General features: G+C 40.5%; 1 protein-coding gene across 6 annotated transcripts in view; it reads right to left on the reverse strand.

Moving 5' to 3' along the window:
• Window positions 1-16,238, reverse strand: part of TRRAP (transformation/transcription domain associated protein) — a 265,491-nt gene that overhangs the window by 173,966 nt on the left and 75,287 nt on the right. For 4 of the 6 annotated variants that reach the window (XM_068244614.1, XM_068244612.1, XM_068244610.1 and 1 more), the window contains exon 32: window positions 3,073-3,093. The exons of the other annotated variants lie outside the window; for them this stretch is intronic. In XM_068244614.1, coding sequence (XP_068100715.1) covers window positions 3,073-3,093 — 21 coding nt within the window. The remainder of the gene's footprint in view (window positions 1-3,072; window positions 3,094-16,238) is intronic. 6 annotated transcript variants of the gene reach the window in all.

Below are 16,238 nucleotides of genomic sequence, written 5' to 3' on the forward strand. Positions count from 1 at the left end.
TATCCCTTTAAGTAAAAAGGAAGATTTATGGATAACGGAAGCACGCTAACAGTTTAATCTCCAGTTTTCATAGAAGGACTTTACAGCGACATAAAAATTAACCTGGTCCTTTTTAAAACCCATTTACACCTGAGCTTTTGCAGTACTTTTCAGTCATGGATTGCCTTTACCTTTAGCGACTGCCCACAGACTTCTTAGAATGCTACAAATTGGCTACACAACTATTCAAAGTGGTAGCTGTGCCAACGTGCTCATATAGCAAAAAGTAAAAGAAGTCAATAAGGGAAAGGCGGGAGTAGGGATACCAAATATGCTTAATCAGTGGGGGTGTTTAGTGGCTGAGAGTGCAAATCCCAGCTGAGTGCGTGAATCTCAGCACACCAATCAAAGTAACAGAACAAGCTGCTAATTACACTGTGAGCACTCTGGTTAAACTTTAATAGAAACACATGTGTTTGCACAATTATGTTTCAGAAAAGGCACAAAAGGCTCCTGAAACCATCATTTCTATATGCCAAACAATATTCTGTGTACTCAGAGCTCACAATGAAGAGAGTTCATTACTTCCAATGTAGAGCTCTCTGTTGTGGAATCCAGTAAGAGAACCTCAACTTCTAAAAAAAGAAATAAAAAAAATTGGAGTTTCATCAATAGGCTGACTGCAGCAAGAAGTGACTGAGCACTCCAAGCCCCAGGCAGGTCCTTTTTCTGTGACTAGAGCTGACACTTATACGGGAAAGGACTGAGTACCTAGTGGTAGCTTGAGGCTTCTGAACTTACACTACAGCTGTCATGAACTGTGGAAACAGCAATAGTACAAGTTCTTCCGAAATGCTAGCCCACTGGCTGAATTTCATGGCTGTGACACCTATGACTAAAAGGGAGATGTCAGAACACCAAATCTAAACACTCATTCTAGGTGAGCGATTTAGAAACGATGATAGCCAGAACATTGGAAATACAGCCAGGTAACTATAAATTTTCATGCCAACAATGGATGCGGTAATATCCCATGGCAGGTGAACTTTAGACAGCAGCGTTGACTAAACTGACTCTTTACGCAAGAGTATGTAAAACATTGGTGGAAACACAAACCGAAAAGTAGATAGCACTCGAAAACCTAGTTGTACAAATAAGCCATGCAGGTCATTAAGAGCTATTATTACAATTAGCACCACAAACATTTAAACAACTGTACACAACAATAGTGATCCTCGCACCTGTCCTTGGATACCATCAACTTGCTTACTAGACCGCTACAAAACAGGACTGAGTTGGGAGTTGAGGCAAATTTTGGGTACCTGGAATTAGAGGTTCCATAAACCGAGGAGTCGGATGATTTTTGTACCAACTCCCGAGCCCTGTAACAAAATATACGCAACTGGAGGAGATTTAGTTGACTGTTGTTGAGGGCAGGATAACTCTGCAGTGTTTCTCAAGTACAAGGTGAATGGCGCTTACTGGATAGTCCTATTTGTACAATTCGGGCCCTGCTTACTTTATACTGTATTCCTGCAGCTCCTACATTACCTCAGCACATACACATTACAGTTTTCCCCTCGTAGGGAGACCTGCAGGGATGACTTTGCTCTTAGCACAATATGGGCTATATGTGTATTTGACTGATGGGAAATCCAGATCATCTTGCAAAGCAGAATGTAAATATAAATGAGTGAGTCGCTTATTCAAAAGCTGGCTGTATGAGGTGGGTTTATAATTACATATATAAGCTGAATCAAATCTGATAGTTACATTCTCTCCCGACTATATCTGTTCTTATGTCGCCATCAGAATAGACATTCTGCACTGGCTATTTGCTCCTAGTTTACATCCTTCCAGTAAGGAATATGGACCAATGCTGTAGCATGGAGAAGGATAAATTAATCTAATTTTTATGTGAGCCATTTACCTAAGTATGGCACTGACACTATGCCCTAATTGCCTTAATACAGTACTGACACTACGTCCCAACTGCCAAAGTATGGTACCAACACTATGTCCCAATTGCCCAAGTACAGTATTGACACTATGGACAATATGCAATTGCTTTTTCTCCTAGGGGATAATTTTTTGTCTTCTATTTAAAATATTTTTCAGCACTTTGCAATTGAAAAAGCACTGAAAAGCTTGTTTGCTGGTAGTTTAAAAAGCATTTCATCCACAAGTTGTGAAATCACCACCTAGGAGAAAACTCAGGAGAAAGTGAATTTGATAAGGGAAAACATCCCAACTAAACAGCAATAAAACTTCTTGCAGGATTTAAATGTTCCAGCGAGTGGCTCCTGTTCTGCTCAATACACCCGGAGTGGTTCCTGAAATCAAAAAGTGTCAGAAAGCCCATATGTACTTCCTCTTATGTTCTCATGTGTTTGGGGTCTGCTAAACATTTGATTTGGATCATTAAAGTGAACCTCCAGACTAAAAATCTAACCAGCAGCACTAAAAAGGCTTGGTTTTTCTTTAAGTTTCACAGCATCAGAACTTTGTTTTTCTTACAAAAGCCTCATTGTTAGCTGCACAGACGTTAAGCTCCGCCCCATCAAAGAAAACTGCCCGGGCATTTTTCCCCTGTTGCTGTGCAAAGCATGATGGGATTTCTGAAGTTCGTTGCCTAGCAACTGGGAGGGGCGATCAGGACACAGGACAGTTGGGATTGTGTATCATGCTCCCTGTCACCTCCTTTACACCAAAAAGATGGCTGCCCTCATGAAATCACAAACATTTGCCTGTTCTTTTAAAACAGGGTGGGTAAGAGATATTACCTATCTATTTTAACATAACTAATGTAACTTAATGACAGTATGTTTGTTTAGGCTGAAGTTCCTCTTTAATAAACACTGGAACAAAGGAAAGTAAGCACTTCTCCATGGTAACCAGACGCCTGCTTTAATTTTGCAATCTGCATCTTTAACTGGATTGGTTGTGACCACGGGTATTCCTTGGTCCAGCACTGATGTCAGGATCACCAATGGACAGGTCTGAGGACACGGTAGGCAATGTCAAATACATCATTGTTACAGAAATATACAAAAGACCAGGACGACACAATTTCCGGACAGCTCCAATTCTCACCTCTACCCCTTCCACGGCAGGCTGGACCAAAAAAAGATGACAGTGAGAATTTACAGTGTGGGTATGTACTACGCATAATGCCCCAGCTGTCTGTCAGTGTACTCTGAGGCACCCACACCTGCAATGACCCTCAAATGATAGCGTTGTATGTAAGGGTTCTGACTCTGGAAAACAGGACCCAAGACAAACTCCTACTTACACATGGACAAGGATGTAGATATAGAACATTAAGGTAAGTCAATACATTACGATTACCAAATACTAAAACCAGTACAAAAATAATGTCACCGGTTGCCTTAAAGCAGACCCGAACTCTAGTACAGCACACAATAAGTCTTTATTCCAAATATCATTACTGAAGAAATTCACTGCTCTGTGTTTTTATCCCAGATCAAAGTAACTCTTTAGTTTTTAGCAGCTGTGAATAGACTGCAGGAGCATTGCATCTCTCATACAGTAAACACTGCAGTTTAACCCCTTCAGTGCACCCCACAAAGTGAAATCACGTTTCAGACTTCAATACAATTTATAGATATCCACAAAAATCAGAAGACATTTCGGCCCATAAAGGTTATCATGCTGTGGCCAATCTTTTAAAGCACAGAGAAAAATTCTGAGTTTAGTTTCACTATAAGTTAGTGTAGGCTACATGTAGATCTGAGCATCTCTATGGGCTTTTACATCCTCACTGTTCTCTGCCCTATCTCAGAGAGTTAATAGGCAGGAGAAGTGATCATATAGAGAAGTAAGCACTAGCAACAACATTTCAGGTTACGGAATCAGGTGATACTGAATAAGCCTGTTTTTATTAGTTGGGGATGTATGTTGTGAAATATGCCTCTAAATGGTAAATACGCAATCACAAAATCCACTGTTAGGAAACTACAGAAATATGTAAGGCAGCGTTCCTGACTGCCTTTTTGAAAAGGGTCATTTATCAGACTTTGTGCTCATCCTCAGCCTAGACAACTGAGCATGCAGATCATGTACTCCAATGGCTGCATGCCCAAAAGATCAACATAAAAGCCCCAGCAACTAACATTTAGGCCTGGTGCACACCAGAGGAGTTTTTCTGAGCGGTTTGAGTTTTTAAATCTGCTGCTAATGTTATCCTATGTGTCTGTGCACACTGGAGCAATGAGGTTTTGTAAAAAAAAATCCCATAGCATTACATTGGGAAGAGCTTTTAGGTTTCAAAAGCTCTTCCCAATGTAATGCTATGTCTTTTGGGTTTTTTTTACAAAAAACTTTATTGCTCCAGTGTGCACAGACACATAGGATAAGACATATGGAGGCTGACATTTATTTCCTTTTAAACAATGCACATTGCCTGGCAGTCCTGCTGATCCTCTGCCTCTAATACATTTATACACTTCGCAGACCTTAAACAAGACCACCTAAAATATAACTTTTAATTTTATTGCATTAAAAACTTGTTTTAATCTAATGTTCATGATCAAATTCACATAAACCTAGTTGGGTAGTTTAAGGACAAAAAGAATGTAGGTTAAGGAAGACTAAGTCAATATATAGTCAAACCTTATCTATCCCAATACTAGGCACTGAAGTATTTTATGCTGAGTAACTTCTACATGGAAAAAACCCTCCACCTAACCGACATGTTTCGGCTCCTTTAAAAGAGAGCCATCGTCAGGGCTATAATAATAAAGTGCTTAGGGTGCAAAGTGCATAATCAAAAGTATACACAGCTATCTACAAGTGCATAATCATGAAAACAAAAAATGGGAGCTGTGCTCCCTAGCAAGGTCAGCAATCAAATGAGGCTGTCTCGCAGCCTCCTTTATATACCTTGAGGAGTGGGCGGAGTCCAGAAGGTCACACCTCCCATCGTAGTAATACCCTCCTATTGGCTATATTGATTGTCAATCAAAAAATCTCTACAGGTATTGGTTAAATCATCTATCGGCATCTCTCGCCATGTATTCTCAAAATGGATCTTTTTGGGTCCTTATTTGTTCAAAAATAGCTGGATGTATATATTATCACCTGTATAAACAGCCCATAGTGAAGTAGATCCCCTCACGGCTTCCAAAGGGAAAGAACGCTCAGACCAGCGATGTTTCCCATAGACTAACACTGCACGTCAGTCATTGGTTAAAGGAGAGCATGTGATCTGACGTCACATGGCCTCTCCGTATCGTTGTCTCTCAGTGCGGGGAAAAACTTTTCTCACAGGCTTCCCTATTGGATCAGGGGAAGCACGTGACCAGATTCACAGCCCCATCTACTCCTATATACTCGGCGTATTCCCGTTATAGCGTCATACGGGGAACTATGAGGAGAGGGAGGAGAGAGGGGGGGTGGCCTAGCGTCAGCCACGCTGTTGTCCTGGCAACACTTTGATTACATTTACGGAGAGAGAAAGTTCCAAACGTCAGAAGCCTGTAATATTTCATAACACACATAAAATGCTACAAAGCACATCAGGCTAACAGTTACTTTGTTATATTCACACCTGGGGAGATCATGGCATCAGATATTAGTAAGTCCCCATTTTTCACCTCGGATACAGTATTGGGTATGGATTATAGAAGTATAGAGACACATGGTAAGTATTTAGAGTTTATATATATAACTATAGATTATAATAGATAGAAGTGACCAAAAGTACACATAAGCTCTATAACATTTAGATTGTTTCCCTCCTCAAACGATAGTTTCCATATCGGTTGTACATATCCATAGGAGACAAGATACTATGGTAAGTATCAAAAAATATGTCAGAATGCTGTTACAAGGGATAAGCAACAGTAATTTTTCAACGGAAATGCTGACTGGTATATTAATATATTTACAGTCAGATATGTGTACACTATGTGTTCAATAAACTTTTATTGGGGTGTCTCAGTTGTCATATTCTATTCTATAAAGGTTTATAGTATGTATGTGTCATAAATTATTGATGGCATTGACCTCAGAAAATAAAGAAGATCCAACGTATTAACCAGGTATATCAAGGGGCGATGCCATGATATACATGTATGTGTGAGTACAGACCGCATTAGGAGTTAATCATAACCAAAAATAGTAATACATAGTGTCCGGAGGGCCCCTACTTCTTAGCCACATCATCCAGGCGTTTTATACACAGACAACACAGACGATTTCATGTCTGCACATACAAGCAGGTAAGTCTGCATCTCAGATGTAGGTGTAAAAATAGATAGCAGTATGTAAGTAGTACAGGATCCCCAAATAATGAGGGAGAGAAGCCTTTACATCAGCTACTCTTGTTATATGTATAGATCTTAACTTATGATCCATACATACGTAGAAACAACTCGGCTCAGATAAAGGGGGTATATGTAAAACCCTCATTTAAGCCCCTGGGGCTCATAGTCCCCAAGCGATAGATCCACTTTGCCTCCAATTGACGTAACTTTAAGTCCAGGTTCCCACCTCTAGGACCCATCTTCCACTGCTGTAAGACGAAGAATTTTACACATCTCTCATCCCCACCATGTACCTCTCTAAAATGTCTCGACACAGGAGTATCTTTTGGGTTCCTAATATTGCCCAAATGCTCTAGGATTCGTTGTTTAACTTGTCTCGTGGTTTCCCCTATATATAGGAGGGGACATGGGCATTCAATTCCATATATCACACCCTCCGTCTCGCAGTTGAAAAAATCCAATATTTGGTAGGATCTTCCGTCTTTTGGGGCTATAAATTCCTTACATGTTTTTACATTTATGCAAGCTTTGCAGCGTCCACATTTATACATTCCTTTCAGTGGTTTTTCAAGCCATGTTTTCTTTATTGGCTTATTTACTACTGGTAGGAAGGAATGAACCAGCTGGTCCCCAATATTCCTTCCCCTCCTGTACGTAAACATCGGACTATTTGGAAGAATCTCTTTTAGCTGGGCATCCAATTCAAGGACAGTCCAGTGTTTTTTCACAATCTTTCTAATTTCCTCTGAATCCTGGGAGAAGGTGCTAACAATTCTCATTTTGCTGGCCCGTGCATCCCCCTGTCTTTCTTTTGGTATAAGGAGGTCCTCCCTTGCAATGTCCTTCACTTGATTATAGGCTGCTTCAATTACGGAGGTTGGGTACCCCCTTTCTCTGAACCTATTTCTTAGCGTTCTACACTCCAGATCAAAGTCAACTTCATTAGAACAATTTCTTCTGGCTCTCATAAATTGTCCTTTCGGGATGCCCTTTTTCAAAGGGACTGGGTGGTGGCTTTCCCACGCAAGCAAAGAATTTGTGGATGTGGGCTTCCGGTAGATTTTGGTTTCCAACCTATCATTCCCTGATTTTCTTATCTCTACATCCAAGAAGCTCAACGAGTCTTTATTTATTTCGAATGTAAAGAACATGCCAATCTCGTTCTGGTTTAGGCGATGCACAAACTCCACAAATTTAGATCTGGGGCCGTCCCACAGAACGAACACGTCGTCTATGAAACAGCCCCAGAAGAGAACCGATGCCGTGTACTCAGCCAGGTCCGCCGAGAATACCATCGTATCCTCCCACCATCCAAGGAACAAATTGGCATATGATGGCGCACAACTTGTCCCCATCGCACAGCCTCGCTTCTGCACATAGAATCTATTCTGGAAGAGGAAATAGTTGTGGTTTAAAACAAATTTCAACAGATCAATAATGAGTGGTTTTTTCCATGTAGAAGTTACTCAGCATAAAATACTTCAGTGCCTAGTATTGGGATAGATAAGGTTTGACTATATATTGACTTAGTCTTCCTTAACCTACATTCTTTTTGTCCTTAAACTACCCAACTAGGTTTATGTGAATTTGATCATGAACATTAGATTAAAACAAGTTTTTAATGCAATAAAATTAAAAGTTATATTTTAGGTGGTCTTGTTTAAGGTCTGCGAAGTGTGTGAAATTTAATAAATCAGATTTGTGGAATGTGTTTAAGTAATGGTGTTTCTGACACCTGACCTTTCGACCAAGACCAATCATTACTCTTCTAATAAGGTCATATCTCTACTCTTGGTTGTTTCAACCTATAGCCAGAATAACTAAAATATTAATTTAATTACCTTCTGTATACTTTGCCCTTATTGGCTAATTAGATAGATCATCTTCAGTGTGTATATAAACCTAACTGAACGGGCCTCAGGAACATGTCTGGTTTCCTATCTAGTATACCGGATGTGAGTGTGCTAATTGCTGAAGCGAAAGAGGTTTTTTCTAGGGGGGAAATCAGTCCCCAACCAAATCCCTCCACTCCCACACAGATCTCAGAAATTGAGCGGGCTTTCAAGGGGATCTTTGGTATCTATAAGGAACATAATAAAAGCTGGTGGGAGGTATCTAGTTTCAACACATACATCAGAGAGGGGATAACCGTTAGAGGCCTTAGGAACTTGGTGGTACCACATAAACATGAAAAAAACAGTGAGTTTATGAAAATATGGAATGAACTAAAAACCAAACAAACTCTAGAATTGATGACATGTCTACGTGATTTTGAATTAAAAACTCTGGAAAATATAAATAAAAAACTTGAAGAGGCACATAAGGAGGTAGTTAAATTTAAGAAACATCCGGAATTTAAACAGTTGGAGGAAAAGTTACAGAGCAAAGTACAGAGCCACAAGGAGACAATTAAGATTAAAAAACACAGTAAATACAATCGAGATTGGAAAGACTTCAAAGAGGGCAAAGTATATAATTGGAAGAGAATCAAACCTAAACCAACCCCTGATAGTTCGATAACAGTGACAGACAGTGAAACGGAATCTGAGAGTGAGGCCGCAAATAAAATCCCAAGACCACAAAAGCCTTTTTTAGGGAGGGGGAGAAAGCCGAAACCTATAGATCAGTCAACACCGAGAACCCTGAGGAATCGAGAAAAATGGGCTTACAAATTGAAACAGAGAAAGGAGGAGGAATGGTAGAAAATCTGGAGGGAAGTGATAGGATGAGGGTTGTAAACCTAACTGATTATGTCCTGAGTAATATTGAATTGGAAGTACTGTCCAGGGGTCTAACATTTGTTCCAAGTGAAAGGTTTGATTTGTTTGAAACAATAAAAGATATTAATCTATTTGGTAGAAAACTTGCGATATACAAATATATGAACTCCCCTACAATGAAAAATAAAATGGAGACGGAGATGGATACACGCAATTTGGAAACACTGATGACCTTACTGCAGGAAAACAGTACAGGACAAATAAGTACACAGGCCCCCGAGAGTAATCTATCAAAGAAAAGCACTTTCTGTCCATCCATAAGCTCATATCCATCGATTCAGATCTTTATTGAAGCAGTGGAAAAGGATTTGGGAAATTTAGTTAAAACCAAAAATAGACAAGGGAGATACAATCTAAATGAGGCTGAACAGAGAGCCCTAGAGACCCTGAGTAAAAATGAAGATCTTATTTTTAAGAAATCGGATAAGGGGGGAATATAGTTCTGATGAGGAAAGTTCAATATATTAATATGTGCATGCAGCTATTGAACAATAGAGAGCATTATGAAAAAATTGATCAGAACCCGACACAGATTTACTATCACGAACTTAAGTTGCTTCTGGAGAATGCCTCTACAAAGGGAATTCTGACAAAAGATGACCTACAGATCCTTCTGACCAAACACCCGACGGTGGCCACCTTCTATTCCCTGCCTAAGATACACAAAAGAATGATAGATCCACCAGGGAGACCTATAGTATCAGGGAATGGTTGTTTGACAGAACAAATAAGCAAATACGTCGACTTTTTCCTAAGACCATTTGTGACGAGTTTACCATCTTACATCAGAGATACTATGGATCTACTAAATAGGCTACAAGGACTGACCGTAACTGAGGATGTCTGGCTAGCTAGTTTGGATGTTGAATCACTTTACAATAATATCAAACATGATCTGGGTATCAGGGCAGTCAGCTATTTTTTACAGAGCAGAAGCATCCACTTGCGTGAACACTCTGCACTCATTATTGATCTGTTGAAATTTGTTTTAAACCACAACTATTTCCTCTTCCAGAATAGATTCTATGTGCAGAAGCGAGGCTGTGCGATGGGGACAAGTTGTGCGCCATCATATGCCAATTTGTTCCTTGGATGGTGGGAGGATACGATGGTATTCTCGGCGGACCTGGCTGAGTACACGGCATCGGTTCTCTTCTGGGGCCGTTTCATAGACGACGTGTTCGTTCTGTGGGACGGCCCCAGATCTAAATTTGTGGAGTTTGTGCATCGCCTAAACCAGAACGAGATTGGCATGTTCTTTACATTCGAAATAAATAAAGACTCGTTGAGCTTCTTGGATGTAGAGATAAGAAAATCAGGGAATGATAGGTTGGAAACCAAAATCTACCGGAAGCCCACATCCACAAATTCTTTGCTTGCGTGGGAAAGCCACCACCCAGTCCCTTTGAAAAAGGGCATCCCGAAAGGACAATTTATGAGAGCCAGAAGAAATTGTTCTAATGAAGTTGACTTTGATCAGGAGTGTAGAACGCTAAGAAATAGGTTCAGAGAAAGGGGGTACCCAACCTCCGTAATTGAAGCAGCCTATAATCAAGTGAAGGACATTGCAAGGGAGGACCTCCTTATACCAAAAGAAAGACAGGGGGATGCACGGGCCAGCAAAATGAGAATTGTTAGCACCTTCTCCCAGGATTCAGAGGAAATTAGAAAGATTGTGAAAAAACACTGGACTGTCCTTGAATTGGATGCCCAGCTAAAAGAGATTCTTCCAAATAGTCCGATGTTTACGTACAGGAGGGGAAGGAATATTGGGGACCAGCTGGTTCATTCCTTCCTACCAGTAGTAAATAAGCCAATAAAGAAAACATGGCTTGAAAAACCACTGAAAGGAATGTATAAATGTGGACGCTGCAAAGCTTGCATAAATGTAAAAACATGTAAGGAATTTATAGCCCCAAAAGACGGAAGATCCTACCAAATATTGGATTTTTTCAACTGCGAGACGGAGGGTGTGATATATGGAATTGAATGCCCATGTCCCCTCCTATATATAGGGGAAACCACGAGACAAGTTAAACAACGAATCCTAGAGCATTTGGGCAATATTAGGAACCCAAAAGATACCCCTGTGTCGAAACATTTTAGAGAGGTACATGGTGGGGATGAGAGATGTGTAAAATTCTTCGTCTTACAGCAGTGGAAGATGGGTCCTAGAGGTGGGAACCTGGACTTAAAGTTACGTCAATTGGAGGCAAAGTGGATCTATCGCTTGGGGACTATGAGCCCCAGGGGCTTAAATGAGGGTTTTACATATACCCCCTTTATCTGAGCCGAGTTGTTTCTACGTATGTATGGATCATAAGTTAAGATCTATACATATAACAAGAGTAGCTGATGTAAAGGCTTCTCTCCCTCATTATTTGGGGATCCTGTACTACTTACATACTGCTATCTATTTTTACACCTACATCTGAGATGCAGACTTACCTGCTTGTATGTGCAGACATGAAATCGTCTGTGTTGTCTGTGTATAAAACGCCTGGATGATGTGGCTAAGAAGTAGGGGCCCTCCAGACACTATGTATTACTATTTTTGGTTATGATTAACTCCTAATGCGGTCTGTACTCACACATACATGTATATCATGGCATCGCCCCTTGATATACCTGGTTAATACGTTGGATCTTCTTTATTTTCTGAGGTCAATGCCATCAATAATTTATGACACATACATACTATAAACCTTTATAGAATAGAATATGACAACTGAGACACCCCAATAAAAGTTTATTGAACACATAGTGTACACATATCTGACTGTAAATATATTAATATACCAGTCAGCATTTCCGTTGAAAAATTACTGTTGCTTATCCCTTGTAACAGCATTCTGACATATTTTTTGATACTTACCATAGTATCTTGTCTCCTATGGATATGTACAACCGATATGGAAACTATCGTTTGAGGAGGGAAACAATCTAAATGTTATAGAGCTTATGTGTACTTTTGGTCACTTCTATCTATTATAATCTATAGTTATATATATAAACTCTAAATACTTACCATGTGTCTATATACTTCTATAATCCATACCCAATACTGTATCCGAGGTGAAAAATGGGGACTTACTAATATCTGATGCCATGATCTCCCCAGGTGTGAATATAACAAAGTAACTGTTAGCCTGATGTGCTTTGTAGCATTTTATGTGTGTTATGAAATATTACAGGCTTCTGACGTTTGGAACTTTCTCTCTCCGTAAATGTAATCAAAGTGTTGCCAGGACAACAGCGTGGCTGACGCTAGGCCACCCCCCCCCCCTCTCTCCTCCCTCTCCTCATAGTTCCCCGTATGACGCTATAACGGGAATACGCCGAGTATATAGGAGTAGATGGGGCTGTGAATCTGGTCACGTGCTTCCCCTGATCCAATAGGGAAGCCTGTGAGAAAAGTTTTTCCCCGCACTGAGAGACAACGATACGGAGAGGCCATGTGACGTCAGATCACATGCTCTCCTTTAACCAATGACTGACGTGCAGTGTTAGTCTATGGGAAACATCGCTGGTCTGAGCGTTCTTTCCCTTTGGAAGCCGTGAGGGGATCTACTTCACTATGGGCTGTTTATACAGGTGATAATATATACATCCAGCTATTTTTGAACAAATAAGGACCCAAAAAGATCCATTTTGAGAATACATGGCGAGAGATGCCGATAGATGATTTAACCAATACCTGTAGAGATTTTTTGATTGACAATCAATATAGCCAATAGGAGGGTATTACTACGATGGGAGGTGTGACCTTCTGGACTCCGCCCACTCCTCAAGGTATATAAAGGAGGCTGCGAGACAGCCTCATTTGATTGCTGACCTTGCTAGGGAGCACAGCTCCCATTTTTTGTTTTCATGATTATGCACTTGTAGATAGCTGTGTATACTTTTGATTATGCACTTTGCACCCTAAGCACTTTATTATTATAGCCCTGACGATGGCTCTCTTTTAAAGGAGCCGAAACATGTCGGTTAGGTGGAGGGTTTTTTCCATGTAGAAGTTACTCAGCATAAAATACTTCAGTGCCTAGTATTGGGATAGATAAGGTTTGACTATATATTGACTTAGTCTTCCTTAACCTACATTCTTTTTGTCCTTAAACTACCCAACTAGGTTTATGTGAATTTGATCATGAACATTAGATTAAAACAAGTTTTTAATGCAATAAAATTAAAAGTTATATTTTAGGTGGTCTTGTTTAAGGTCTGCGAAGTGTGTGAAATTTAATAAATCAGATTTGTGGAATGTGTTCTAATACATTTAGCCATAGACCCTGAACAAGCATGCAGATCAGATGTTTCTGAAAAAAAACCTGACAATATTAGCTGTATGCTTGTTTCTGGTATGTGATTCAGACACTACTGCAGCCAGAGATCAGAAGGACTGCCAGGCAACTGGTACTGTTTAAAGACAAGGAAAGTGGCAGACTCCACATATCTCTCACCTTGGGATCCTTTTAACAGGAAATATAGATGTCTGAACCCTCATTCCTGTCTGCAGAAAGTGTTGCTAGATGTTGTATATACAGAAGTTAAAATACTGGGTGTTGATGAAGCGGTGTCTTCATTCCATACTTAATAATGAATATCTAACAATAAACAGCGAAATATGGCCCAATTAAGAGTATGTTAATGTGCTATGCATATGAGGAAGAGATTTTAATAGGTCTTAAACTGATAAAAAAAAGAAATGTAAAAACCTGGCACTGTATGACCTACTTTACAGAGTAGAAGCATTTTCCTAATGGCAGGCACATGATGTGGTAAGAGCACACCCTAGTGGGAGTTCTATGAATCACACACAAGTTTATCCCGTACATAAAGAAACGATGCATTTATTTGCAGGGAAACACTGCTAACAAGTTTGGGCTCTACTACCAGGTCCAAAGCTGAAGTACAGGTATTGCGTACAACACAGAGAAAGAAAGAAACTAGCCAGAACAAATCGGTGATGCATTCTGTACATGTGTGCATGTGTGTGAGCATGTACATGTGCGTGTGCCAGAATGCTATGAAAAGGTCACAGGCAATATAGGAAGCCTAGCGCACTGTGACTGAGTTTACACTAATAATAAAACGCTCAGATAGCAACCATTACTTATTAGCCCCATGGGACAGTCACATTGTTGTACTTATGTGACAAGAAAATACAGTTAATGCACATACCCCAGTACCATAGACTTTTTGGTCTAAATTCAGCGTGTCTTGAAAGTTACCCCCCGAAAAGCTTAATTCAGAAATCTCAGATTTAAGACCGCTAATGCATGCAAACAAATGCCAGTACACCCACGCTTGAATGAAAACATGTGTCTGCAACACCTGTATATGCCTGCAGTGTGCTAGGGTCCAACAACATGTATATACAATAGAAGAGAAAAGAAACCCTTTAAAAGTGATGCTGAGTGGTGCTTTTTTAAAGGGTTTCTTTTCTCTTCTACTGTAAGTACACCCACGCTTGGCTAGAAGTTCAAATCACGCAATCCTTTCCGGCAGCAGTACTGCACATCCACAGCTATATGAAATGGCACTACTGGGAGATAAGCGTCTAAATTTGATAGCAGAGAACTTCCTTTTATTTGCTCAGTAATTAAAAAGCAATCTGATCATTTGTCCTGGAACCGTTGATGGTTTTAATTAGCTTCAGTGAAGTGGACATATGCCTTCAAATGATATTAGATCAGTCTTAGGCCTCTTGCACACTACATGCAATTCCCATTTGCGATTTTAACACGATTTTACATGCGATTATAATTTTTAATCATTACTGCATGCTGCGTTTTTTCTGTTGATAGCATCCAGGTAAAATTGGAATCGCAAATCAGATTTGCAGTGTGCAGGGAGCCTCATACGGTTTCACATGGACTTTTTTTTACTATGTTTAGTGTTATATAGAGGCTGCCCTATTTATTTTCTTTTAAGCTATCCCAGTTGCTTGGCTATCCTGCTGATCCTCTGCCTCTAATACTTTCACCCATAGACCCTGAACAAACACGCATCAGACCAGGTGTTTCTGACAAGGTTATCTGCATGTTTGTTTCTGGTCTGATTCAAACAATGCAGCCGAATAGACCAGCAGGGCTGCCAGGCGACTGGTATTGCTTAAAGGACTTCCGTGGCGAAATTGATCTACTTAGTACTCACCTTAGGCTTCTTCCAGCCCTGAGCAGCTATCTCAGTCCCTCGCCGCAGCCCCGGTTCTCATCGGTGTCCCTGCTGGCTACCCGCAATGATGGCAACCCGCCAGTGGGGTCGGCTCTTCTGCATCGTCCACGTCATCTGGCAAGCGAAGTAAGCGCCAGATGCCGTGGGGGCGCAGAAGAGCCGTCCCACCGGCGAGTCACAATCCTTACGGTCATCCAGCGGTTACACAGAGGAGGATCTTGGCTGCTGAGAGGGACCAAGATGGCTGCTCAGGGCTGGAAGCAGCCCCAGGTGAGTAAAAAATAGATTTTTTTAAGTTCACCTCGGTATCCCGTAGAAAATAAATATGGCAGCCTTTATATACTTCTAACGTAAGCCGTCCTTTAATGTCTTAAAGCAAACATTTAATTTTGCGTTTCATCCCACTTTAAGTCAATGTATATAGAGAATGGTCATTCCAACTAGTATTGATGTATGAAAAGACACAAGTCCAATGTGAATGCTATAGCACTGCATGGTTGTATGCCAGCTGAGGAGACAATGCATTGAGGGGAAATAAGCTGGGGAGTTGTGTTCCCATGGTTTATTGCCTGTATAAAATGCAGCCAAACAGGAAAGAGTTTTGCATCATTTTGGCGTCTTTGTAACCTTTAAGACCAGAGGAACGTACACATACTCATACACATCTTTGTCACAATGAGCTTTACACAGTAATTTTCTATGTGGAAATCTTAAAGGATACCCGAAGTGACATGTGACAGAAGATAGACATGGGTATGTACAGTGCCTAGCACACAAATAACTATGCTGTGTTCCTTTTTTTCTTTCTCTGCCTGAAAGTTAAATATCAGGCATGCAAGTGGCTGACTCTGTCCTGTGACCCTCACTGATAAGAAATTCCCCTTTTTATCTCTTTCTTGCTCTCAGAAGCCATTTTCTTCTAGGAAAGGGTTTTATAGTTGGAATTTCTTATCAGTGATGGTCACACTGTAGTCACTTCCTGTCTGAGTCAGGACTGAGTCAGCCACTTGCATAC

The sequence above is a fragment of the Hyperolius riggenbachi genome, chromosome 7 (genome assembly GCF_040937935.1).
Source record: "Hyperolius riggenbachi isolate aHypRig1 chromosome 7, aHypRig1.pri, whole genome shotgun sequence".
NCBI lineage: Eukaryota > Metazoa > Chordata > Amphibia > Anura > Hyperoliidae > Hyperolius > Hyperolius riggenbachi.